The following is a 27978-nucleotide window of genomic DNA, read 5'->3' as shown; positions in this document are numbered from 1 at the left end:
CTGGCTATCTGTCCATCTCCAGGACTTCACAGAAGCTCTTCAATCAGTCTGCTCACCTCTCCTGCCCTCACCTGTCCACCCTTGTCCCGTCCTGCCCCTCTGTCCTCGTCCCTCCTGCAGACAGGTAAAGGGTCGGCGGCCGCCACCTCTGCAGATAACCCGCCATAAACAAACAGAGTTGGTGTCGAGTGGCTGGCCACTGTTTAACCCTACTATTACCTTCAGCTCCACTGCCCTTCACAGAGCTGGACTCTGGAGATGGGAAAACAAATTGATTCTGTATATCGACCTTGCATTGTGTCTTAAATAAACCGTGTGTAAGAGTGGTGCAGGGCCTCCGTTATCCTCTGCCCTTTAATTAGGTTAATGAGCTCAATAGGATTATAAAAGGCTAATCACAGGTCTTGATCTCTGTGACAGCTGATATACATTCACTGGTCAGTTTATTAGGAACATTCATACAGGTCTCTGATCAGCCAGCCATGTGGCAGCAGCACAATTCATAAAATCTTTCAGATACAGGTCAAGACTATCGGGTAATTTTTGCTTGATGGTGCCAGACAGGCTGGTTTGAGTACAACTGTTGATCTGTAAATTTCACACATAACAGTCTCTAGAGTTTATACAGAATGGCACTAAAAAAATCCAGGGAGGGATAGTTCCACAGGCAGAAACACCATGCTGAAATGAATAAAAGTGTGATTTTGATGGATATTAATACCAGATGGGCTGGATTGAGTATTATAAAAACTGCTAAGGGGAATTTCACACACAAAATTCTCCGGAGTTTCCACAGAATGGGTTTGTTCAGTGCTTAGGCTTACACTCCTCCATGGGTTCTGGTGGGGTGGAGGGGGGCTAACATAATATGTTCATGTTTAGTAAGAAAAAAAAAACATATTACAACATAGCCCAAATATTACAATGACTGTGTTATAACTTCACTAGCAAGCTCAAAACACTGCTGGTATACTCCAATTTATTTATTTCAATGTGCCTCATTTAGGCATCTAGACACCGAACAAACCCAAAACATCAAATGGTCTGATAGTCAGCTTTTAAATCACATTTTAGACTGTTTTATTATAATATCTCACCATCCCTTTTTAATGTGTTACTTAGTTAGTGAGGAAACATGGAGACTTCCAACGTATAAGGGGTGTGTAAACTTTTGCACCCGACTATATCAGCTGTCACAGAGTATGAGTTGTAAACAGCTCACAGTGTCTTTTATAATCAAACATTGGCACTCAACTGTATCTCAGTTTTTGTTTTTCTCTATTAGGCTCAAGCTTGTGGCCTTGAGCTTGCTTGAAAAGCCATTTTCAGCTGATTATCTAAATCCTTTGTTTATTTTAAATGTTAGATCATAGTTTCAGATGTTTTGGTGAACAAAAACAATAACTATTCGTCCCCGTTTGGTTTCATATCCAATATCGCAATTTCATAACCAAGTTTCCCTTCATATTTTGTTGACAGGTTTATTAAAATGGATTGTAATGTTCGTGTCATGTGTATGGTGATACAACATAAATAACAACAAAAATACAAAAGGTTTTATAATAAATCTTTATTCATTACATATATAAGAAAAAAAAACATACATATAAATTCCATAAATGTTTAACAGAATAGTATAACAACTCTATTAAGACATTTATAATCAAATTTGATTTAAGAAAATGCAGTATGTGATATTAAATATAATCATCTGCACTCCGGAGGAAGGAGAATGTGATGGAGTAGGTCTGAGACTAGCTCAGGTTAAAGGTGTGTTTATGCTTTATTTAAGTAAACAGTACCAGTGCTGCATATCTCCGTGACTCAGTTCCGCTGTGTATCCGTGCACCATTCCTGCTTCCTGAGACCGGCTACCATGATCTCCTGTTCTTTCATAAGTTTGTTTCCAAAACAGCAGCAACAGGAGTGAAGTTTGCTGGATCTCCACCGCCCAATCCAGCAAACAGTACAGCTATACAACTCAGTACAACCCAGCTGTGTTCACTCCAGATTACATTTGCTAGAGATTCTGTAATAAATAATAAATAATAAATAAACAAATAAATAATCCTCTTTTCACTGAAAATGCACTTTAGTGTAGAAATATACTTATGTGAATAAACAGCCTGCTGCTCTCCAAAGCACATTCTTCAGGCCAAACATAACAGAAATTCTGGCTGGTAATTAGGATCACAAAAAACTACTGATCACTAACCACTGGCTGTTCGGAGCTTTGTCAAATATCATCATCTATAGTCCATGCATCAAGCATCCTTCCTTTATGTGGTTCGTTTTACAGGAACCTGAAAACTGAAAAGTCTCGGTTTCGTCTTCATCCTCATCCTCCTCTTCAGAGCTGGAGTCATCATTATAGAAGTGTAGAGTGGCTTGAACAGGAAAGCTGGCAAGAACTTTCTTCCCCAGGTGAGACAGATAGTCCTGGATTTTAGATCTGGGCATGAACAGCCTGTTGGGCAAAGTTTAAAACATTGACCTTTGTTGCATGAACTTTTTGAGGTATATTAAAATTGTTACGTTTTGTAGGTGCTGCAAATACAACACCTGTAGTAGTAATAATAACTGTTACAATTATTGCAAAATAGTGCTAATGTTTAGATAGTTTCCACACATACAAGTGGAAACGAACCTCACTGGATGATGAAAGCCTTGCATGTCAGACACCTGCTTGGATCCAGCAGCTTTCTATATATATAAAAAACAACAACAAAAAGCATTGTAAAGCTGACAAATCTATAACTGCTATATACATAATGATTTCTAAACACTGAAAGACTTTACTTTTACTTTTTTAGGCTGAGTGTCTGACATAGTAAGAGTCCATGGTCTCCATATTACAGGACATCTGTAAACAGAAAAGCAAATCAGTAAGTACATTAAATAAATACAAACAAAAAGCAAGAAATGACAGAGATAACTAATGAGTTATACCCAGTGAGTTGTGCACCGGGTCCTATCGGATGGCATCTGCTGGCTTGTGTATGATGTACAGGTGAGATTTTTGCAACTACACCAGGAGGAAGCATCTTGCCTATAGAGAACAGACTGCTGTGACAGGGTGGAGAGCGCCGGAGTTTATAAAGGCTCTTGTAGGGGGCGGGGCGTTTAGTTACGTCATGCTCATGGACTCATAGACTGGGACAACACAAGCCAGACACATACATTTAAAATAGATAGACAGACAGACAGATAGATAGATAGATAGATAGATAGATAGATAGATAGATAGATAGATAGATAGATAGAACAGAATTCTCAGGTCAAAGCCAATAAAATCTAGCCACCCAAATCTTGCTTTAAACCCAGTATTAAATTATGACAATTTTTTTTTATTGTAAATTATACCATTCTATCAACACAGACCATTATTTACATATACATTTTTAAGGTTCTGTTTGCTTACATACATACTGAAATAAAAGGGTACATGTTTGTGTGTTAGAAAGGATTAAACTGCCAATACACTAATAATTGACAATTAAAAGAGAAAAGTAATCTAAACTTATTATATAAAATGATTCCAGTTCCTGATGTCTCCACAGTTTGTTGGGAAAATGTCAAAGATCCATAAACTGTATTTAATAAGTCGAAATAATGAGTTTTAAAAAAAAGGAGAAATAAATAAACATATTTTTTTTCTGTCAAGGACTTTGTAATTATGATATTTGTAATATTATCACTTTATTGTAATATACCCCTTGTGGCTATCTGTGCCTGGGTTATTGGGCACGCGCGTGTGGGAGAGAGCTTTCTATTTATTTGTCGTGTGCTTATTTTATTAATGACGCTTTCTAATCACGGATTAAGGAGAAAAACGTTAAAAGCATTTTCTTGGGGGCTTCGTCGGGAACCAAATTTCATTCACGGTTAGGTTAAACAGCTTCATTTGCACGCGCATGAAATGAAAACCGGAAGAGGTGGGACATCGCCCTGACACAATACGGAAGCGAATATGGTGATGGCAAGTTTCTGACCGCTGGAAAAAGCCTCACGGGCTCCATAACGGCAATGTCTATGCAGCAAACATGTTAATAACCCTATGTTACCTCTATCTCTGGGTGCGTTTTCAGAAATGCTACACCGGGGTCATTCGGAGTGTTTTGTTTAGGCTGCGGGCAAACCGGAGCAGCTTCGCCTTCTGCGCGCAGAGTTTCAGCAGCCTGCAGAGTCCCACCTCACCCCAGGACACGGTCTTCCTCCAGCTGGGCAACAAGGTTATTTACATCACCGAGCCTCAGGTCAGTCTCAGGCACCTTTACTAATGTGAATAACCTCATGGTAGTGTTTCCAGTATTGTTAATTAAGGGCGAGAAGAGACAAGCTGAACACAACTCATACTTGTGATTGGTGTGTTGTGTTTCTGTGTAATTTGCATGTTCTCCATAGGCATGTGATGATCTGAGCAAGTGGACTTTGTTGCTGGGCTCTTCTCTGGACACTGCTCCAAAACTAGAGAACATCGCTTTTATTATAGAAGCTACAACCAAACAGACTGTACACTCTCGCCCAACACCCAACAAGAAAGTATGTCATCTATGGTATTTAAACGCTCACACACCCTCAATCTTTGCACAGATCTGGAAATGATCATTCTAGGGACATCCAATCACAGTTGGAGGAGTTTAGGTACAGGTGCGAATGGGCTCAGATGGTGTGATCTAATCCCTTAAACCACTTTTGGAATACGTATTATTATATAGGGTGACAGCCTTATTCCATATGCCTTTCCAATACGAAAGCGCCCGTCTATCCAGCTATGTCATGTGCCTACTCTTATCAGAGGTGATCACTGGACACATGTTTGAGATGGAAAAATGCCAGGAATTCATGTCAGTCCAGTTTTACTCAGATAATGTGTTATTCAGAATCAGAATGTGCTTTATTGCCATGTACGCTCACACATACAAGGAATGTTTTTTTGGAGCTGGAGAATACACAGACAGAAAAATATAAGAAGTACAGATATAATGGTAGGATGAAAATATAAATAGGGTACTTATGTACAGTATTGCACTTGTGCCTATATACATACATGTGTATATATAGATTATTATTGCACTGGCAGACAGATTAATTATTCAGGAAATGAATGGCTTGAGGGAAGAAGCTGTTCTTGTGTCTGGATGTCCTGGCACCTTTACTGCTCTGTAGCGCCGTCCAAAGGGTAAAAGTTCAAAGAGGGGGTGGGCCGGGTATGTGAGGTCCAGAGTGAAGACATGAATGGGCCTGAGCTGCCAGTTTGTTAGACATAAATACACGTAAGATTTTTTGCTATTTGTGGACATAAACAGTGTGGATCTTAGAAGTCAAGGTAAGGATCTTGAATGCAAACAGACAGGCCACATTCAGATAAATCGCATCCAGATTCGACACTGGTGTGCAGAAATTACTTTAAGAGTTCACCACATATTAAAGGTCATTTTGGAATCCCTCAAAGAACAAGAAAGCTTTTAGATGAATCCAACTTTGTTACTTTATTGTGAATACTAATGGCAGTCGGTCTCACTGAGCATAATGTTACGTTAGGCACGTTGCATTGTGATGCCTAAAGATATGATATAGGCCCTCATTTTTTTGAGAGAAGGTAAAATGTTTTGAAGACTATAGATGTGTTTCTAAATTGAATAAAGTACCTGTACTTGTAATGCACACATACAGTCTAGATTTACACCTGACTAATTGTGTTGTTTGCAGGCACTCAATTGGTCCGACTATTGCCTTCCTCTGGCCTGCAGCCCAGGACAGCCCTATAGGGCCGTGGCTGAGGCGAGCCTGGACAACTTCAGCACTCTTGGAGTGGCTTTCCTGGAAGACCGACTGCAAATGGAAAATGGCCTCATTCCTGAAAAAATAGTTTGTTAGTAGAAAAATGCTTCTCTTTGAAAAAAATGTGTAATTTTACATAAATAGCTGTTTAAATAAAACATAAAAAGAGCTCTGAATAGTGCTTGCTTCATTTAGTTCTTGAGTCTCAATGCACTTTGAGATTACTAGCTTTTTTTCTTATTTGTAATTCTTCTTTTTGTGTCCTGTGTAGCGGTGTTGCTCAGGGAAACTGCACTTAAAGAACTACTTGAGAGGCAGCAGTTAGGACTGGAGAAAAAGCCTGACCCAATTCTAAGCAGCACTGCAAAAGACACTGTTTCATCCTCAGCTTTTTCGTGTGAGCAGGGGGGTGAAGATATTCCACAGGATCTCCAGAAGAGCACATGTGGGGCATTGTGTGACCAGCAGGTGGAACCAGAGCACAAGACTGATCACCATCACATGGATGGCCACCACTTGCACCTCTCCAGCTGCCACGAGTGCCTGGAGCTGGAGAACAGCACCATCCAATCAGTGAAATATGCCTCGGTCGAGAATATCCCGGACCTGCCTGATGATTACACGGACACTGATGTAGAGGAGGAAGAAAATGAGGGTGTCTCGGCCTGGAGAAGGTTTGACAATACAAACAGCAAACCTCCCAATGTGCTTGTGTACACAGGTGGCTGTGAGGACCGTTATAGACGCGTGCGCTCACTTCTGGCTGAGTGTGTCGACATTGACCGCTATGCTATCTACCCCCTGCGGCCGCAGCAGGCACTTGAAGAGCCATGGCTAGAAAACACACTGCTCTTGGTGCTGGGCACAGAAGAGGTGCTCACGCCCGAGCTGCAGCTGCGCTTTCTGACATACCTAGGCCAAGGTGGTAAAGTCTTGGGCCTGTCTTGTTCACTGTGCCCAGCCGGGCTCAGGCTACATTCCCGGGAAGAGCACCGAGGCCAAATCTGCAGACTGAACTTCACTAAATCTGATTGCACGAATGTACAGCTAAGTGTGTTAGCCAGCGGGAAAGTTTATATACGTGAACCACATGATGCTAGCAGCGGAGAGGTGGAGTTGTGGGGAGAGCTGAGTGCCAAGAACGAAGACAAGAAGGACATGGCTATTGTCAGAGTCACTCATGGCGAGGATGGTGGAGAAGCTGTACTGTGTCAGGTAAAGAAAACCACCTTCAGCAGAAGTGGATGGGGTTGTTTGATCTATCAGCTAGTAACTATCCTTTTTTCTTGCTCTCTCTATCTCTCTCTCTCTCTCTTTCTTTCTTTTTTTTTTTTTTTTTTTTTTTGCTAGGTGCATTTGGAGTCAGCTCCAGATTCTGAACAGGTACAGGACAGTAGAGGCTTCTCAGAGCTGAAGATGAGTAATGCAAAGCGCTATGAGGTCCTAACAGAAATCCTCACTTCTCTATGCCTTAGTTGTGAACTGAACCAGGTGCCTCAACCAAGCCCCGTTTACCTTCTTTCCACCGAGTCGGTAAGTTTCACCCTAAACACATACACACACTCGCACACTCATGCACAAAGAGTGGTTTATAAACACATAACACATTGCTTTTGTTACACGACCCAGACATCGCTAAGATTTCCACTGCATGGTGACCCTCTTTACCATCATCACTAATACTTTATATCAAGGTTTACACCAGTTCGTAGAAAAGTTTGTTGTTGTGCAATAAGCTGTCCTAAGTGTAGTGTTATGCACCCACAAACACACAAAATTAAAGACTTGTTTAACTTTGCCCCCTAGTGTTTCTCACATGCTTTATTTTTTGTGTTCTTCAGTTTCCTCTGACCTCCCCAAAACCTAGATTGATATTCACAATACTGTCATATTGCCATTTAGGAGTGTGTGTGTGTGTGTGTGTGTGCAGGTGCCAGTGTGTGAGGATGTGTGTGTAAGGGTGTGTGTGTGGGGGTGCATGTGTGTGAGGGTGTATGTGTGAGTGTGTATGCGTGTGTGTGTGTGCATGTGTGCACATCTGTGTGTGTGTGTGCGTGCATGTGTGCACATCTGTGTGTGTGTGTGCGCGCATGTGTGCATGTCTGTGTGTGTGTGTGTGTGGCATGCACTGTGATGGACTGGTTCCAGCCCGGCCCCCTGCTTAATGAAGATGGATGGATGAATGAATGAATGAGTGAAGTACATTATAATTATCTGGTGATTAATCAAGTTTGGAGGATCAGAGAGAAGTTAAAAGAATACACAGTCGATGCTGGAGCCAGAAGCAAGGCGGAAAAGCCCTACTTTAAAGTGATTATTCAGAGAAGTGGCCTGTAGGTACATCCCAGATCATATACTTATGCACTATTCTTTGCCACTGTGTAATATAAATAGTGTGAGTGGTGTGAAAATTCTAACAAGAAGAAGTGCACATCAAGTACCCCCATGATCCACTTATTCGCTGCTAGATTGACAGATTTCCACAAACCAGAATATCCAGCTAATAGCATAATATAATAACTGGTATTACATATCATGAATCTGCACAAATGAAACTGGTCCATTTAACTGAATGAAGGGAAAATGAATATGGTTTACAAAATGATTTACAAACGAAAAGCATAGAGATTGTGAGTGCATTAGTATTCAGCCTTGTTGCTGTGAAACCCTTAAGTTAGTTGTGTTTCAACTATTTGATACTAATACTATATAAACAGTATTATTTGAAGGTTTGATCATGGCATGTTGTGAGCCATACTGTTCGCAATCACAGCACAAATAATAAGAAGCTGAAGCTAAGAGAAAATGCTATAATTGAAATGTTCTTATGAAAATCTTATGAAAGAAAAACTATACGCATAATTAGTTTCCCTGAAACTACTACTTAATTTCTGGAAACCTCTCGCCCCCATAAAAACAGAGATTATTTGATTTGATCAGAGGGGTGCCAATAATTCTGGAAAATGAAGAGTCTGTTTTGATTCTGTGAATGCCACAAGGCCATGCAGGATATGAACCTAAGCAGAGGTCTATTGCTTCATCATGAATGTCCTTAGGCTTCTTTTTTTTTTTGCTTTTCTTATCCACTCCTGTCAGAATTATTTAAATTTAGGAACAGAAAGATGGTTTGCTGGTCATTTACATGAATAAAGAGCAGAAATGTTTCCCACATGTGGAACCTGTCTCTTCTTTCTCACTGAGACTCAGAGTCTAGATACTAAAAATTATATTACGGTGTTGTCCTTAGCCGTTTTATAGTACACATGATAGTTTTATACCTTGGTCAGTACAACAATATAGCTAAATTATAGCTAATTTATTGTTAAATTAATTCTGCCAGAATAGACTGCTAAATACATTTGTTTTAAATTGTAATCATTTGAACAAACTTGCAGCGTGGCACTTTGTTAGCTCGGGGACTTGGGTTCGAGACCCGCTCGGAGTTGTATTTATATATTATTTGACAATGTCTTGCAATACACACTCTTGTTATCGTCACTATTTATTATTATTATTATTATTATTATTATTATTATTATTATTATTATTATTATTATTATTATTATTACGGTTCCTGGGCGCTCTACTAGTCCTAAATGATAATAGCTAGAAACATGGTTCCAATGCTAAAATGTTGCCCTTATTGTGCTTAAGTGTGCTATTAGTACTATTTTTTATTTTATTTGACAGCGTCTTGCAATAGTTTAAGCGCTTTGCTTTTCGCAATCACATGCATTTTCTTCTGGAAATGCAACATTCTAGTCTGCCATTTGTTACACTCTGTGTCCTGTCTTTCATCTGTACAGAATCTTTATTAGAATTAAATCTTTTGAGTTTAGGAACCATCATAGTTTCCTTCAAATTCCACCTGGTCCTAATGTCTAATTTACTGATATACCAACCATGCAATCAATAGTTCAAGCTGCAGGTAGGGTTTTCGAATTGCAGGAAAATCCATCACCGAGAGTTTGGAAAGTTTAAAAGACCGGAACATACCCTTTGGATAGTGTAATGAGAAATATATAGAAGTGGCCACTATGTGGCAGCATGGGACCATGAAACTTCTCCTTGGACACCAAGGGCTCTTTTACAGCTTTTCTCCACCAACAGTAGAAAATGTTCTCTCAAGGTTATCACATGATAAATATTTTTATAATAATAGAAGGCTTCTGTCATCTGAATTAAGCTGCAGTTTAAAAGTGTGACACTGTCTCTTAAAAACTTTGTCTGAAGATTTTTGTGCCATTAGAAATGTGACTCCAGCCAGAGACATTAAACAGGACACTGCATTTGATGACCTGCTCTATTTTTAGGTCTACTCCTACGTCCTGGCTCAGCTCCTGGGCGAGAATAGTGACCAAATTCCACACAGGTAGCTGAGTATGGCACGGTTTGTAGGGCAGTGAAGACAGTATCAGTGTGGAGAGATTATGGGTAATTTGCAGAGCAGTGCCATATTTTCTGGTGGAAAAGAACTATTAATCATGTGATTTTTATAAAAATAGAGCTAAGCAGTGTCTAGGGCCAAATTCCATCTTCCCATAATTTCTTTAAAATTATGTAATTTTAATAATTAAGGATATTTTCCAGACTTTTAATGCCTTCTCAAGACCAAATCACTCTTTAGTATTTTTTTCACATTTTATTTGGAAACCATAGTCTGCTGAGAGCTGCTACAGCTTACTGAACCTTGGACACTCTGAAGCCTTGACTGAACCTTGGACATGGGATCTACGTTCGGTTTTCCTGCGGTCTGCTTGGAGATCATTTACAATGTGATGTTTGAGTCATTCCTGACAAGTTAGTCATTTATCGGTACTCTTAGCCTCGGCCAGCCTCTCCGAATAGAATTTCTGAGAACGTAACAAATTCTTATTTTAGTATTTCGATGGGGTTTGTTTGGGTTCGAGCGTGACATTTGACCCCTGTCCCAACCACTCCGTTACAACAAGCAGGCTTCTGATGAAAAGGCGATTGCTTCCAGACGGGAGCCGTTGCTCATTGGAGGAGGAATAGAGCACACTCTGTGCACCTTGCTCTGGTGTGAAGACAGCTGGGGGGGGCTTCGCCTCTCACACTAGTGCAGAACTTACTTTACCCACCCTCCTTCTCCTATTACCTGTTTTTCTTCCTCCACACACTTGTATTGCTTTACTTTCTCTTGTCAATATCTTTTGGACATCTCACTTTTCTTACCCTACCTTCATGATCTCCTTTATCTCCATAGTCTTAATGCTTCAGTATTAGCCTGAACAGGACCACCCAAACTACATATCACTACTTGAATAGTGTACATAATTAAAACGCTACCCAGTTCAGTTCTTTATTCTCTGTGTATTAGTGGTCCATTTTGAGAGGTTTGCGCGTGTGTTTCCGTGGGGGAGGGGATTAGCCACATTCAGGGCCCCCTTGTTGTTCTGATGCATCTGTGTCAATGCAGAACCACATTCAGTGCAGTGCTGAAACCCCTTTAGCGTCTGTGTTAACAGGCCCACAGAGGCCCCGTTATCCCTACCTCCTTACAGTCAACATAATCAAGACGTGCCGATAAGCCATTCTAATTGATTAAACATCAATGCGTTCACTCATTTCTAAACCCACTAATTACAGCATTATCTCTTCAGACTCTGGCACCAGATGTCCACTAGCAATGCTTTGTTTTGAGGAAATGCCTTGGATGAAACAAGTCTAGCCCAACCATTCAGTTCGTCTGAATGCATGTTCTTATTCTGGAGACTACCAATATGATTTTTGATGAGATTTTTAGCTCTGTGTCTGAGGTTAGTTTATAAAATGGTTAGATCCTGTGGAGGAGTTAACTGTGGCAGGTACAACCTCATAGGTTTATATATAGATGATCTGATCACTGCATGATTTTGGATTTTGGTTGTTTGGATTATTTCAGGTGAATATAATTCCTTTACCAAAAGCTTCATGGCTGCTTTAACATACAAATGCATGAAAAATGAAAACTATCAGAACAGACAGTGGCCTGATATGATGAATCACGTTTTCTTTTACATTATGTAGAGGTGTGTGTGTGTGCGCCACTTACTTAGGGGAGGGATGGCACCCGGATGCTCTATGGGAAGTAGGCAAGCTGCCGGAAACATGAAATGCTCTGGGTAATGTTCTACTTGGAAGCCTTGCGTCCTGTTTAATCTATGGAAGCCCCACCTCACAAATTACAGGACTTTGCTGCTAATGTCTTGGTGCCAGGTACCATGACACACCTTCAGAGGTCTTGTGGAATACATGATTGGATGGGTCAGAGCTGTTTTGGTGACACATGTGGGAGACAGGTAGTGTTATGGCTGATTGGTGTGTATATATTATATATATATACACGTACAGTCAACTTTAATCAGGGCACCCGAACACCTGCTTATCCTTTCATCCAATAATGAGGCAGCAGTACATTGCCTGAAATTATGCAGATGCAGGTTAGGAGTTCGAGTTAGTATTTACATCATATATTAAAATGGAGAGGGGGGGCGACTTTGACCATGGCATGGTTGTGGGTGCAGGCAGACGGAGTTGAGTATTTCAGAAACTGCTGATATCCTGGAATTTGTACACACAACACACAGAATAACATGAAGACAGTGGTCAGTGGAGAATGGCTTGACTGGTTTGAGCTGACCGGTAGACTACAGTAACTCAAATAAGCACTCTTCATAACTGTGGTGAGCAGAAAGAACATGCAACAGGTCAAGCCCTCAGGCAGATGGGCTACAACACTTCCGTTAGGCAAGAGCAGGAACAGGCTACAGTGATCACAGGCTCACTAAAACTCTAACTACAACTGAAGATATTTATTTCCCTTCTTCAACTGTGCAGGTTTGGTGAGTCTGTCAAATCTATATTAATATGCATCAACATGCTTAACAAAATACATCACCATTTCCATGTCCCCAATTCAGTGAGACCTTTAACCACAGTTAATCATATGCTTACAAAAGGGTTTGAATGAAACCTCTTTCTTGACTAAGAGCACATTCCCACTAGATGAGCCTGTGTTTATCTTATGCATTCTTTAAAAATATGAGAGAATCTGTCTTGGGAAAATTCACTGAAGCAGCTGAAGTGTGTGGTCTGATTACTGATTAATTGAGTTTGATCAGGGAGTAGCAAGCAAACTAGACTGCTCAGGGGAAAGCCTTGTAATGAAGCCAATGTGCTCGCTAACTGGTTATCCATGTGTGTTGATCATTTAATTAAAGAATCCCTGATTATTTGGCTCTGTTTTCAGTGGGTCAGATGGAGTAACGATGATCATTTTGGTTCTGATGCAACAGCCATTAAAATGCACAATTCAATGTAGATTAATGCAATTATCTATCACAACTAAAAGGTTGGGGTTTTTTTTGCTAGTAAGATTAATTGGTAGTAAATGTAATTATTTAGCTTTCCTGCAGTATTTATTTATCAGTGTTGAATGAGCTCCAGTCAGACGTTTTCAGAGAGCACTTCCAGTGGCTTTAGAGCTCAGCAGAATGCAGTAGGAATGTTGATAATGTCCTCAATTTAAAAATTCTGTAATAGTAACAGAGATTTATACTAAGAATTAAATGTTTGATGATTTTGCATGTTTTAATTGGAATTTGTATTTATGTGGTACTTTGGGCATTGTCACAAAGCAGCTTTACGGAATTATATATACATTTAAATTGTATGAATTCTCTAGGAAGGTAACGGTGGCAAGGACAAACACCCTGTGATTATCTGAGAAAGAAACCAGACTCAAAAGGGAACCCATCCTCATCTGTGTGACACAAGAGAGACATTATCAATAATTCCCTTCTATAACTGTGTACTTTATGGACAAACCAGGAAATTCATTCATAAGTCTATTCTGTTGAAGTGCAAAACTGCAGCACTAAAGCTATCTTTGTGTGTTTCCTGTGTAGAAGCTGAAGAATGCATTTGTGCGCTGGTTGAGAGAGCATGTGGATGGCAAGGGCACTGTGCGTGCTCAGAAGACAAGCCTGAGGGTGATATGGGGCCAAGAGGAGCTAAGCGAGTTAGGTGACGGAGAGCTCGCACTGCACACCGAGGCCCCAGAATTCCTCTCTGAGCATTTCAGCATGGAGACATACAGCCAGCACCTGCAGAGCCAACGGCTGGGGCACACACTGCTCTATGCTGATGTTACTCCTACCACCATGGACCTGCTAGAGGGGTATGTACATGTGATTTTAATTGTGTCAATGGGAATAGCTGCATAATTTGCTCGTCCCTGTGCACATGTGGGCTTCCCATGGGTTCTCTTTTGCTATATTTTTTTTAACGGGCATGTTTTCTACTTAGTTACATAAATAGAAACTCAGGTTAATCACCTAATTATTTGCATCACCAGTTTAGTTTTTGAACACTATATTTTGGCATTTTTTTCATTAAATGACATTAAATGTCGAGTGAAGTGAGAAATGTTTGCAGTGGCTTCAATTTATTGAAAGAATATCGCTTTTCTTTAGCACTTGTAGTTCCCTTAAGATCTAAGAGTCAGCAGTTAATAAGTGCCACAAATATGTACACATTTTCTTAGCTATTTATGCCATTTACCGGACGTAGAGTGGGTCAAAACCAATAATTAATTTGTGCAGTGGAAAACTCAGACTGTGGTCCGGCGCTGTGGTTACGCCGCACCCAGAGGCAGTTTTTTATAACACGGAAAACTAAAACGTATTTGAAGCACATAACCTAGCCCATGATAAATTCTTATACCTCGACTGAAAAGTCCACATTGCATTGTCATACCTAAACACCTGGTGCTAGAACCTTGGATGGTGGCAGTGCCAGTGGTGGCTGCTGTGGCACTGATGAGGCTGATGGGGGAGGCATCCATCTTCCCACATTTAGGGGTAGGGGGGGCGTCAATTGAACATTTGAGCTGGAACTGATTTAATGCATGAGTGAGCTCACTGCAGTAGGGCCGGCTGCGCCTAATGGAGCTCTTTGTCTGCGGCTCCCCTTAACACGGCAAACTCGCCAGTCAACAGGCTGGATCACAGGCGCAGGTGGGAGCCATTAGAGCTGTCATAAAGTTTGAAAAATGGATTCTGGAGCGCAGCTGAAGTGATTGGAAGTGACAGTGTTGTCATTAGGGTTGTAGGCTAGTGAAAAAAAGCAAGGTGGAGGAGGAAAAAAAGAAACATGGCTACAGTTTGATTTCCCTCCTGCTTGATTATGAGAGTAATTTCCAGATGTCCTCTGTTACAGCCTGATTAAAATAGTATTATTCTCTCTTAACAGTCTTCTATAGATCACATCCTCTAAGTGCCTTAGCATGCTCTGTATCCTTTTTTGTATTTTACGTAGAAAAAGAACAGGGCTGTGGAAGTTCATAAGCTAAATTACCACTACAGCACTATAAATGTGCTGAGGGTTGACACTTTCTTCTTCCTTCATCAGCTTTGTTCTTTTTGCTTCAGCTTTAAATATATAATTGCAAATTATAGCTTATTTAAAGTCTTTCAGGAATGTGCTTTTGTTCATCACGCAGCCTGTTGTAAAATCAGTTTCCTTTAAAAGCACGTGGAGCTCGCTATATTATACGTAGTGCTTCCAGTCAAGGTCCAAAAAGGATCAATTATCAAAAGTGAGTCTAACCTAAGAAAAAGCTGTTTGCCTACTATTATTTGGCTGAAAGTGTATGGGGCATATGGTAGTGGTATCAACAGATTGTTGTCTTTTCAGTATATATATAGATATATATGAGGTTTGTGATATTTTGTAATAATTGTTTGGAGTGCTTACTTTAATAATCATATCCATTTTATTATAAGGAGTTTATTATTTCCAGTAAGCAAAGGTAAAGGAAAAGGTAGAATAATTTTCTCTTTTTTTTAATGCATCCATGGCAGTTTTCTTAAATAGATAATACCTCAATATTAAACGATTAATTTAATTTAATTTTGGATATTAATAGTTTTTTCGTTCTCTGTCTCTCTCTCTCTCTCTCTCTCTCTCTCTCTCTCTCTCTCTCTCTGAGGATTAAGAAGGCTATACCAGACAGAGTAATAAGGCACTACTGGGTTTTGGTCGGGTGTGTAGTGCTGGCTGAGCTCTGTACTGTGGGAGAAGATGCTTATATTGACTGAAGACTGAACTGAAAAGGGGGGAAGCTGTATGGGGGGGGGGTACGATGGTACTGTGTGTGTGTGTGTGGATACGAGGGCAAGAGAGAAAGAGAGAGTGGGGGGGCGGTATGTTTGGCCAGAGTATTAGTGCTTTGTTTGACCAGAACAGCCTAATAATAGATAGAGGGAGAGACAGGCCAGTGTTCTCACAAGGTCACAACTGGGCCTGAATCCCAATGCCCCCATGGACCATGGGGCAAGGGCATCTCCCAGCAGGCCTAGTGTGCACAACACTGCTTGCTGCCTGCTCTTATTAACACCCATGATAATGGATTCTTCTCTTCAGCCCATCTATTTAGCACTAGCTGAGTTTCTGTTACTAATATAACCTTTCGCACTGCTTGTTTTTAGGAATATGGTTGATCAAAGATGTGATAACTACAGCTGCTCAATCATGATAAAAGATAAATGACATATTGTGCATTATGAAATTGTATTGCAATATATTGTTTGCAATCCTGACCATCCCTGCTGTCAGTGTATCATATATACTTACGTGGCTTTGTGGGATTCAGGTAAAGTCTTGTGTATAACACTGACCAGTACAGCTGCTCATGGCAGTTAAGTGTGTGAAGTGTTTATTGGTAAAGCACAAGGGAGCAATCACACATCATGCTTCTACATGTCAATTGGCAGACAGCTACACACCAACATATGCATTTGCTCAGTGATTATTTTCTTGCTGTTGTAATTCCGATTCTTGTGCCTAAAGCTCTCTGCTAGCCTGATTCTCTCCCCTCACGTAAGGAAAATGTTTTCAGTTCACCTGAAGCTAGAGAGGTCACCCAGAAGGCCATTTTAAAGTATCCTTTTCCTGAACTATTATAATTACATGGAAGGAAATAATTTTTAATTTCCTCTGCAACCGTTTTATATTCCAGTCTTTTAATCTGTAGATTGTGAGCTGCTCATGCAGTATAACTCAACAGGCTGTATCTATTTTAGAAGTGAACGTATAAGTAGGTCAGTCAAACACCTTCTTCTTGATATCCGAGAGTAATTAACACACACATGCCCCCACACACGCACATTGCAGACTGAGGCACTGCTGTTGGCCCCCGTTGCTGCAATCAGCGCTTGTTTTAACAGCGAATCCGAAATCCAAACGGACACTGTGCGGAATTAGACTCCGTTTCCTGTGAAAAACACTAACGCTGGGTAAGAAGTGGGAGGGAGGGAGCTAGGGAGGGAGGGAAGGAAAAGGTTCACAGTTACTAAAGCAGCAGGTTTGTACATAAAGCAAAAGTGGTCCAATTGACCTTGCAGACTCTACGACCAATTATCTAAAATTGTAAGCAGATGCTATGAGTCCTTATTTCATATTCTTATTCCTCCAACAGTGCCAGATGGTCCAGGAGTTTAACATCACCACTGAACAGAGTGAGGACTAGAGCAGAGGGTTGGACTAAGAAATGAGACACACACTGATAGGTCCAGCCATTCAGACTACATCATGCATTGCCGAAAATCGTACAAGAGCTATTACATTAATCCAGCAGCGATTAAATTTTAAGTTGACTCGATTTTAAGTGATTTTATGATTCATAAAGTTATAGGCAAATATACAAATGTATGCATTCTGCATACTAAACTTTCCTGAATCAAAGAGAGAGAGACATGAGTCTCACTTGATCCAGTACCGGTGGAAAATTCTGGTTGATCAGCTCTGAGATAATATGTGCAGCTCTTCAGAAAACAGGATTATTCCAATTAATCACATTTACAGATTAGAGCTCTTCTATCGATCATCACGTTTATGCCTGGCACTGATCAATACTAATATGTTTGTCCTTATTTCCTCCAAGTGAGGGAAAATCCACTTTTAAAGAGCGATCAGCATTTCTTTTCTTTTTTGTTTTGATTTTTAATTTCCGATCAAGACAGAAATATGTGGGTGATGCAAGCTAGTAACCAAGAAGTGTTTCTGATGATACTTAATATACATAATTTAATATAAATTGTTTTAGTTAGAGAGAGCACTGGGAGTTAGGAGTTGTGATAAGTAAATCCTTTACGACTACCACGTTACCTACAGCAAGGACATAACCACTTCTATCCTGTCAGATTGGACAACGTTATCTAAGCTTATTAATAAGGAGTGAAAGACTAAAATCAGTTTTAGCAGAGTAAGAGTAAGGACCTGGCTAGCCAAATCCTGCTTTTGTTTGTGTGTATGTCCTTCTTTCTGATGTCTCTGTGATGGTGGCCGTGTGTTCTCTGACCCTCACCCTCACCCCCTCTCCAGTCACTGTGTAAGTGACCCTTCGGTCTCAGCAGCCTGTGATCTGCATTCTCCCACACATGATGTGCTCTCGGCAGTGAAAGCTATCCCTCCTCTGAGGAGTTCTCTCTCTTTCACTCCTTTTGTGTTTCTTTGTCCTGAGCGTGTTGTAATCAGGAGTTTTACAATGGCTGGACAGAAGAGGCTTCCAGACAATTCTGCCTTTCAGGACGCTTGGTTGCTGCTCATTCGCTGATAACCCTGTACTTCTACACACACACACACACACACACACACACACACACAGACTGCTACCAAACAGCCACTTTTTTTCTTCTCACCTTGTGTATGTTGGTCAGATATGCCTTGTCTGACCTGCAGGTATCCTGACGTCAATGCTTCTACAGTCTGTCATCATCTCTTCTGCCATGCTGACTGGATTTACCAATTCACTAAAATTTATATCTTCACTCAATTCAGTGTTTGTGAGTTAGCTACTACTGGTCTATTCTTCTGATATGGTTGGTTTTCCTGGGCGGAAACCATCTCCTTAAGCATTCACATCCTGACCAGAGGCTTGTGCAAATGTGTCAAAAGTGTGGTTTGGGCATGCCTTATAAGTTGGACTCAACTGACATGAATAATGGCACTGGAATCTGGTTTCCTTTATTTCACCTGTCATTCTCCTCCCTCTGAGGCTAGCAGGCTGGTGGATAAGTACTGGTAGTATGGCTGAGTTGATTCTCTTGCCAGTCATGAATGCCTACATCTATGCTAAGCTCAGGAACAAAACCAGAAAAGCAACCAAAGCCAATTTCTAGGAGTATCCAGACCTAGCAGGAGATTAATTAAAAATTAAAATCAACTATTGTTGAAAAGGATTGACCTCTGTCAAGACACTCGTACAGTTTCTATAACTACGACAAGAAGTGCAGTCTCACGCAGCAGTGGTTGCACACTGCAAGGATTTTATGGAGAATATTAAAAGAAATCACCTCACTGGTGTTCTCACCATATAAAGCTCAATAATCAAATGTGCTATACAGGGCAGGGGATTGGTGATACTCAATGCACTTTCTTGTTCAGAAGAAGGTGTGCATCCAATTCTAAATATGTCTGGGCTAAACTGGTTCTTAAATGCCATCCCCTTCCCTGTACTTCTATAAATTTGCCAAATTAAATTCATGCCAGAGATTATCTGCATAATGCCGATTTACTTTATTTTAGAGACTTGAGACTTTCCACGGCTAGGCACTCCAGTTATCATTCACATTCTCTCCAGCATCAGTCCCAAATGGGTCTCTCTGAAACTGGCTTTTTGCTAGTGATCACTTCAGCAGAAAGAGTGGGAGATGTGCATGCTTTGGCAACAAGCTCTCCTTGTGATGTTGGTGGCCAGATGACCCTTGAGCAACCTTGTGGTTAAACCCAGGATTCCGGACCATGGTCTTGCAGCAGAAACTGTGTGTTCTCTGTTGTGCCTAGTGCACATCCTGCGGTGCTACGTAGACCAAACAGTGGCCATCTGATCCTCAGCATGTCTGCTAGTCTGTCACAGAGTAAAGACACGATTGGCTTCCTTTTCTAAACAGAGACTACTGGTGGGCATCATAGGTGGACACCTTTCCTAAAAGTGTCCTAAAGTGGGTTGGTTTCTCATGTCATTGTCATGCATCATCCAGAAGAAATAATAATGATAGTTGATCCATATTTGGGGGAAAAAAAATACTTTTGTATGATTAGAGCCAGTGAATATCAGGTCAGAAAATGTATATATTCCCAGTAGATACCATTCTATAGGCAGTGATGGCTCTTTAAGAAAAAATGATTGAATGTTTCTTAACACAGTTCATCAGAATAATAAGAAATGAGTGCAATACAAATTGCTATGATTAATATACATGGATTTAATTAATTAATTAGTTCATTTATTTATCAATCACTATGGAGCAAATTGGACATTCTCTTCTGTTGAGGCTGGTCAGTCCTGGACCTTTCTCTTTTGTTTTTGTACTTCTGGATGCCACTTTTTGTCTCATGCGAAGAGCCTATGATGGGCTTGCTGGAACGGCAGCGTTTGATAGGCTGCATTTGCAGTGAAACTCGGCCATTGTCAATCTCTAATTGCTAACTGTGGGCCTTTTTTCCATCCTCCATCTCTCCTTTGTGGTTGTTATTGGGAATTTTTCTAATGTGTTTTCAGGTTCCTCGGTCTCGGACGACCTCTGAGCTGCTTGGTGGACATGCTTTTAAAATGAGATTAACTTTGGAGGAATACATTAGACTCTGTATTGCAAAGCTCACAGACTTGAGCTCTGGCTTATTATAGATTGCCCACTTCAGCCCCTCACACCCCTCACCCTGCCCCATACACACACACCCTTCGGCCTCACAGCTCTCATTGAAGGTGCCTCTTTGAGCCAGTAAGAGTATTCTGTTTAGGAGAGAGTTGTTTGAGCTGATCCAAGCCTGATCTCATATTTGTGTAGCAGAAATTAATTTGATGCCTCTTTGCATGCTAATCTGTCAAGACTGATTTCCACTGGACAAAGACAGAGAAAGGGAGAGTAAAGGGCAAGAGAGAAAGCCCATTCTGAATGTCTTATTTTTATTGCTCAGATCCCATCTTGCATTCCTTTTTCAATTTGTTCTTGTAGTGCTTACAATTTATTCGTATTATTTTGAACATTTTAATTAGCAATTGCAGTTAATGAATGATTATTTTTGGATTTAAAAAAAATATTATTATTATTATTATTATTATTATTATTATTATTATTATTATTATTGTTTAAATTAACATTTGGTGGTGCCTTTATGTTTTATACCAATTCAAAGGGAAATTTTTACTTATTCAAAAGGGAAATGCTGGCCACACACACATGCACACATACAGAGCTGTATCATGCGCTCCCTTAGGTGTGCTTAATTTAGTCTCTGGCACAAGTACGCTGGCGCGGCAGTCTGAGAGGTCGCTCCTGGCTCTCCTCGCACTGTTAGCTGCTGATGTTCTTATTAAAAGTTCATTTTGCTTGGCTGAAGGAGCACAGAGAGCCGTCTGGGCCTCTCGTGCACCCTTGTCGCCTCTTGATTTGTAAAGCAGCGGCGCTCGTCACGATCCAGCGCTCGGGGTTCTCTGGTGGTCCTGCCAAACAGCGCAAGCTCTCAATTATCCATGGCGGTTGGCCCCACCGCCTAACCGGCCTACACCGCCTCAGGGTCAGGATCCTACTGCCTGCACCACACACCCCACACCCAGACATGGGAAAAATCTGTTTGTGTCTGTCTGACTGTCTTTCTTTGTTTCTAATTCCAGATCTTTTAACAAATAAGCAGGATGGGGATTCAGTTAAAAAGCACCATATTGTTTTTCCAGCATTATCCCTTGGCTCTTTTTCAGTACCTGAAGTCACTTGCAAGTCGTCCTAAATCTAGCATGCATTCCTTTTTTGTAGTTCAGTTGATAGTTGAAGGATTGTTCGGAAATCGGGTCATGTGCCAGGAGCAGCTCAAGGTTTTTTTTTTTTTTTTGTCTTTTTTGATGTTACAGCCGCCCACGTCCTGTGTTTTTGTTGCTTTTTCCTTGTGCTAGTGGCACATGATGGAGGCTTTTTGGCTGTTGGGCTCTTACAATATGTCCAGTTTAATTAGCGTGAGTTTGAGCGAAGAAATTCCTAAGTCTACGAATTAGCATTTGGTTTCCTGCACCTTCTGCCTTGGCCACTTTTAAATCTGCATTTCTCATAAATACCTATTTGTCTGCAATGATGGCTAAACGTAATAGTACTATGAGGTAAAATTCCAAGAATGTGGTTAAGTATTCATTTGCTATTCAAATAAGTCTTACCAAACTGTCAATTTACTGTAAGCAGTAACATTATTTTTGCTCCAAAGCAGAGTGTTTCCTTTATACGTCTGGCTCCTTCGCCTGTGAGGAAAGTGGAATTAAAGGAGCCGCACATGCAGTAATTTTGGTCCAACCAAGCCAGAAGTAGTTTCAGTGTCGTTTCTTCTCGCCGTAGCTCTATCAACTGTTGGTGTTCCTTTTTAACCAGTGGAGATAAAGATATCACTCGCTCTAATAGAGTTGCTCTGCAAGCCTCCTGTTCACTGGGACTGTTTGGTCTGGGAATTTATCGGATTATGGGAGTGCTGTTTAAAGTCTCTGTCTCTGTAACACTGTCTCTTTGCATCAGAAAGCCCTGAATTACTGCCCTGTGTCTCAGCCTCCCAGGCTTTGGCCAAGGAAATTGAGGTTCTCCCTGGTTAAGCTCTTGTGTAAATTTATTTTCTGTAAATGACAGATCGCACCAAGATTCCCTCCAGATTCCTGGTGTGTTGCCTCTAGCCACCCTGGAATAAGACACATTTCCATCTGTTAGACAGAGAATGTGTGGCTCTAATAGCAGCTTTGCACATGGTTGATGGCAAATAATGTTGTCATTTAATTTTAGATTTTTCCTCCCCACTTTTTATTTTCACCTAAAAATATAAATAAATACATTAATAATATATTCGACACATACATTATGCATATTCCGCAATGTTTGTTTGTTTGTTGGGTAAAACTGATTCTAGAATTTATTATAATCTTTTAACAGTTATGCTAATGCTTTTGTACAGGAAGACTGTCAGGATGCCTTTATCAGCATTACGGTTTCACTTCACCAGACAGGCAGCTGCACTGGTGAATAGTGGTATTGCGTGCTTCGCATTATTTTCCCAATGTGGTGAGATGCATAATGATGCGTAACAACATGGGCAGTAATTTGAAAAGCGGTTTCAGATGTATTAGAGCGAGTTTACACAGTCTAACTGTGTACATTTATTATTATGATTTTCCCATGAAGACCCTGAATTTAGCAAAAAGCAATAAAGGGTTAAATTCCCACAGTTAATGTTTATCCCTGAGAGGGAAATGGTGTCTGAATCTATCTTAACTAAATATGCACTTCAAGCTACTGTTTAATAGATATTAACCCAGAACGGACCAGCATCTTCTCTTTTAGACGGTATAGATATGGTGTACACCCAAACACCTAAGATATTTATTTATTTATTTATTGCAGAATCCACATTGTTTCATTAGCCACTACTTGAATTTGCAGGTTTCCTGTGTATTGACTTTGTGTCTAATTCATCGTAGCATCTGGCAGAATAATTATCTGTTTGTTCAGCAATTAGAGCGAGATTGACACCTGAGTGTCACCTTGCTGTGTGGCCCGAGGAAGTGTGTGTGTGTGTGAGTGACACAGGGTCAAGTGGACGCTTGTTTACTTTAGTGGGGGTGTTATTTGATGGGAGCACTGGGCTAGAAACCCTGAGATAAGGGTCAAAGTTCAATTAAAGTCCAGTAGGTTGAGAACGCAGCAACGCTGAGCTGTCAGCTCTTCTTTCAACACATGTGTTGTGAGTGAGAGAGTAAGAGCGAGAGCTGAGAGCATATTTGCCCTTTGCATAGAATCTTTTTTGGAGAAATTCAGTTAAAATGGGATGGGGTATAATGTGACTAGTTCTGTTTAAGTACATATTTTGTATTATTAATATAAGTATGGTATTTTTTTTTCTCTCATTATAGATTGATGTTGCAGTTACCAGAGGATATGGGGTTAATTGCTGTGGCTGCCCGTCAGACTAAGGGCAAAGGTCAGCCATTGGTACACTACACTGTTCCTCTTCGGGCTCTATGGATTCAATTTTAATTTATCCAAATTTTGTTTTAATTTTTCCCCCATATTTATGACTTTTAGAGTTATTTTTAGATTTTTTCCAATTATCTTTATTAAATTATTAGTGTTTAAATGTTATTGCTATTGTTATTTAAAATCATGGCACATTTAAAAAGACAAAACCTATTGTCTTTCTTTTCTTTCCTTTTCTTAACTATTTCACATTAATATTAGTTCATTATTGTTAATCGTTCATCGTGTTTGTTTTTACGTTGCCTGTCCTTCCCTTGTTTGCTAAAAGTTTTAATAATAACTGATTATTATTTTGTGCCATAATGCTAAAAGTAGCCTACATACCACTAGCGATAGATAGATAGATAGATAGATAGATAGATAGATAGATAGATAGATAGATAGATAGATAGATAGATAGATAGATAGATCCCATGAGGGATCTATTATAGCTACTATTTAAGATTTTTGTGTTTATGTGACATTTCGTTTGAGATAATGAGAAAAGGAATCCATAGATTTGTAATATCTCTAACACGCTTAAGGAATTTCCCCCTTGGGATTAATAAAGTTCTTTGAATCTTGATGCCGCTTTTAACTTAATGCACATGCAACATGTACACAGACAGCGCTATATTATTACTCCACATTAATACCATTTTAAGTCTGTGTGTCTATTAAAGTGTGTGTAAAAGGTTTGTTGACTGTACTGCAGGGCGAGGAGGGAACGTGTGGTTGAGCCCGCTGGGTTGCGCCATGTTCACGCTGCACTTGCAGGTAGAGGTGAGCTCCCGACTTGGCCAGAGAATCCCCTTCCTGCAGCACCTGGCTGCTCTTGCTGTTGTGGAGTCTGTGCGTACACTGCCTGGATATGAGGTTCGCTATCATACCACACACACACACACACACACACACACACATACTGAAATATACGGCCCCACAGAAAGGTCCCCCAAGCAGGTGCTGCTGTCTAGGTTACTAATCAGAAATGTCATAGTCAACTGCAGCAGAAGGCTTGAGGCCTTACATTGGCCCCCACACACACGGACCTGTGTTTGTGTCAGTACTTGATTGGAAACACGCATGAGTATTGGATGTTTGGAGCCTCTGCGGCATGTGTGCAAGTGTGTGCACTGCTGCAAGCTCTCCTACATTATTCTGCAGAGGATTGTTTGTGTGTGCACCCATAGTGCAGGAAGTATTATGGGATGTGGTAAGAATAACAAGCAGTACCTGAGTTAACATATCCCAATAATAGAAATAAAACCAGAATATGTCTATAATACCTAGGTGGTTATCAGATTAATCTGTGTAAGATGCGTCCAGAACAACGTTTAAAAAAGGATCATAATTTACTTACCTTTTTAGATGACATTATGCTTTCAGATTAAGTATGCCATTATTTTGTTTAGGACATTGACCTGAGGGTGAAGTGGCCCAATGATATTTACTATGGGAACCTGATGAAGCTCGGTGGAGTGCTGGTCACATCAACTATGATGGGATCCACCTTTCACCTCCTCATCGGTAATATCTCCAAATAGGAAAGTCATTTTATTCCAAATGATTTGGGTATGGAATTATTTATTTTAGTATGATATTTCTGCCATATTGTACACTTTATTAGGAATTTATCATTCAGCTATTTGTCTAGTGCTTTTAATAATGGACATTGTCTCAAAGCAGCTTTACAGAAATATAGAAACAGAAAAAAATTATAAAGTTTAAGCGTAAATTTCTATTTATCTGTAACATTTTAACATTTTTTTTGCTTTATGCATCCATCCTGATCCTGCAGGTTTAACATTATCGATTTCGCTCTTCTGTCTTCTCTCTCTCTCTCTCTCTCTCTCTCTCCCCATCTCCCCATCTATCCTTGTCTGCTAGGTTGTGGGTTTAATGTGAGCAACAGTAACCCCACCATCTGCATTAATGACCTAGTGGTTCAGCTTAATCGTGAGCGAGGGAGCAAGCTGAGTCCTCTAAGCCCAGCGCAGCTCATCGGCCGCTCTGTCACTCTGCTAGAGCAGCTCATTTCTGATTTTCAGCTGCATGGCCCTGAGGCAGTTCTACCCATTTACTACAAAAGATGGGTGCATGGGTGAGTTTACCATTCCTGCTGAACATTTCTATCTTATATAAGATTTTTAAACATGATAAATATTTATTAGCGATTGCTGCCTTTTGCAGAGGTACAAAGGTACGGTTGTGGTGTGAGGATGGTCCTGAGGCTGAGGTGGTGGGACTGGATGATCATGGCTTTCTGCAGGTGAGCTCTCGAGACCAGGGTCTGGTGACTGTTCAACCTGATGGAAACTCCTTCGACATGCTGAGGAACTTGGTCGTCACCAAGCACAACTAGACTCTACATACGCACACAGTGGATTCACACTGCACCGAACCATATAAGCTGCAAGAAAGAAATCTCCATAGCACAAGAGTTACTCTTAACTGAATACTGGAAGCCTGTAACCTGTAACCATTCATGTTGTTTTGCTCAGTCATCCCATTAAAAAAAAAACAGATTTTAAATGGATTAGATGTATAAGGGAAGCCTTGAATAGACCTCAGATTAGGATTATGGTGTTGACTTTAATATAAAGCAACAGTTATAATTATTGCTAGGCAAAGCTTAGATTGCTTAAGTTGCTTTGAAGAAAAGACTAGCACTGATTGACTTAAATAAGATCTTAACATGTCTGGTTAAGTTTGATAGGTTTATTGGGACTTCTGTTTGTATTGATTTCAGAGGCTTTAGCTTACTGTAAAAAGTGCAGCTTTCTAAATATACATTTTGCAAGTTGTTTATTCCCAGCATGCTACAACACATGATGATCAGATTGTGCATGTTTGCTTTAAAAAATTCCATAACTAAGCGAGAAACAACAAAAAATTAGAAACTATCACTTATATGGCATGAACTTAAATGTCATATCTGTCCCCTTTTCAAATCTGTATATGTGCTTATGGTATGTAAATGTAAAAAAATCTTTTCCTCTTTAGGGATATTAAAAAAATAAAATTGGGTACAGTGGCTTATTTTTACACACTTAAACTGCAGCACTTAATGAGAATATTTAATTAAATGTGACTTGTTTTTGTGACGATATATAACAGAATATGTGTACTCAATATTTTGTGATCAACCGTTTGTATACAGATGTGAATTTCCATAAGTCTCTGAGAAGTCATTCCAGTGTTTTATAGTATCGCTCCCCAATAAAAAGAATGAATTGACTAAATTTCTATTAAGTGTTAAGTAATCAATAGTATTTGTTTTTTTTTTTACAATTCTGCAGTATAACACAAATATTTGGAGTAAGGCAGTGCAGAGAATAAGTACTCCTCTATTTGGCAGCCTCTATAATTTTCACTCTTTACATCTGAAATGGACTTGGCTTGGGCCAGCAAGCCAAAAAAAAAGTGTGTGTTCAGCCTAGAAGCATGTGTTCGTGAGCAGCTACAGTGTGGCCACTGTGTCCCACTGCTCCCTCTTCCTCCTCCTGCTCTTCTTTCAGCCTGTGTGGAAGTGATGAGGTGTGCTAGAGGCTGGTGGGCATGCAGGTGAACTGAGCGCGTGTGTTTTTGTGTACGCGTGAGGGGTTTCGGTTTCCTGCGCTTGACTGGGTTCATCCAGGTCTGTTAAAGATCACCTCATCTGTCTTTCACACCTCCTGTGCCTGGACCCTCCCTCACTGTGATGAGGTGAAAACGTTCCTGAGTCCTGCTAAACTGTCCGAGATCCTTCACCTCATTACAGGCCCATTCAATTACTCCCACATTCTCAAATACACACAAGCGCACACAGACAGACGGCATGCTGTCCAGGGAGAGCGCTCTAGTATCAACACACCGTATTCCTCCAATTGCTTCAGCGTCGAGAGAAAAATGGAATTTTATAAATCTGTGCAGTAAGTCAAAAAAGATGCCTGTTGGCGAAAGCTGTCTTTACAGAATGTGTAACAGTTGTAAATTATCAGTGATCCTCTGAGAGAGCTTTGTGTGTGCATGTGCAAGATAAAGAAGCAAATCTTTGAGCATAAACAGGGTAGATATCATATTACCCTCACCTAATCCCCGTTTTATCCTTTCTGTTTTTTGAAAGGTCATTAAGCAAATAGCTCCACTCAGATCCATAAATGCCACTTCC

General features: G+C 40.3%; 2 protein-coding genes across 2 annotated transcripts; one reads left to right on the top strand and one right to left on the bottom strand.

The window, feature by feature from the left end:
• Positions 1-1637: 1637 nt before the first annotated feature.
• Positions 1638-3143, bottom strand: ripply3 (ripply transcriptional repressor 3). The gene is made up of 4 exons (XM_058412410.1): positions 2950-3143; positions 2806-2863; positions 2648-2703; positions 1638-2467 (listed from the first exon to the last, which is right to left on the bottom strand). The coding sequence occupies exons 1-4, from the start codon at positions 3042-3044 to the stop codon at positions 2251-2253; spliced, it is 426 nt and encodes a 141-aa protein (XP_058268393.1). The 5' UTR covers positions 3045-3143; the 3' UTR covers positions 1638-2250.
• A 798-nt stretch (positions 3144-3941) lies between these two features.
• Positions 3942-27064, top strand: hlcs (holocarboxylase synthetase (biotin-(proprionyl-CoA-carboxylase (ATP-hydrolysing)) ligase)). Its single transcript, XM_058412626.1, has 11 exons — positions 3942-4256; positions 4405-4542; positions 5713-5875; positions 6056-6999; positions 7135-7317; positions 13695-13966; positions 23726-23793; positions 24544-24704; positions 25241-25355; positions 25716-25929; positions 26019-27064. The coding sequence occupies exons 1-11, from the start codon at positions 4044-4046 to the stop codon at positions 26188-26190; spliced, it is 2643 nt and encodes an 880-aa protein (XP_058268609.1). The 5' UTR covers positions 3942-4043; the 3' UTR covers positions 26191-27064.
• The last annotated feature ends 914 nt before the right edge of the window (positions 27065-27978 follow it).

Source organism: Hemibagrus wyckioides, linkage group LG16 (assembly GCF_019097595.1).
Source record: "Hemibagrus wyckioides isolate EC202008001 linkage group LG16, SWU_Hwy_1.0, whole genome shotgun sequence".
Classification (NCBI taxonomy): Eukaryota; Metazoa; Chordata; class Actinopteri; order Siluriformes; family Bagridae; genus Hemibagrus; species Hemibagrus wyckioides.
The sequence above is the reverse complement of the archived record's forward strand: the minus strand, read 5'-3'. Positions and strand labels throughout refer to the sequence as shown.

Excerpts from the sequence above, each read along its gene's own strand:
- ripply3 (XM_058412410.1), bottom strand. The coding sequence starts at position 3,044 with ATGCTTCCTCCTGGTGTAGTTGCAAAAATCTCACCTGTACATCATACA. Across the intron at positions 2,864-2,949 it reads CCCGGTGCACAACTCACTGG|ATGTCCTGTAATATGGAGAC; the intron begins GTATAACTCATT and ends TTCTGTTTACAG. Across the intron at positions 2,704-2,805 it reads CAGACACTCAGCCTAAAAAA|AAAGCTGCTGGATCCAAGCA; the intron begins GTAAAAGTAAAG and ends TTATATATATAG.
- hlcs (XM_058412626.1), top strand. The coding sequence starts at position 4,044 with ATGTTAATAACCCTATGTTACCTCTATCTCTGGGTGCGTTTTCAGAAA. Across the intron at positions 5,876-6,055 it reads CATTCCTGAAAAAATAGTTT|CGGTGTTGCTCAGGGAAACT; the intron begins GTTAGTAGAAAA and ends TGTCCTGTGTAG. Across the intron at positions 24,705-25,240 it reads GTACACTGCCTGGATATGAG|GACATTGACCTGAGGGTGAA; the intron begins GTTCGCTATCAT and ends TATTTTGTTTAG.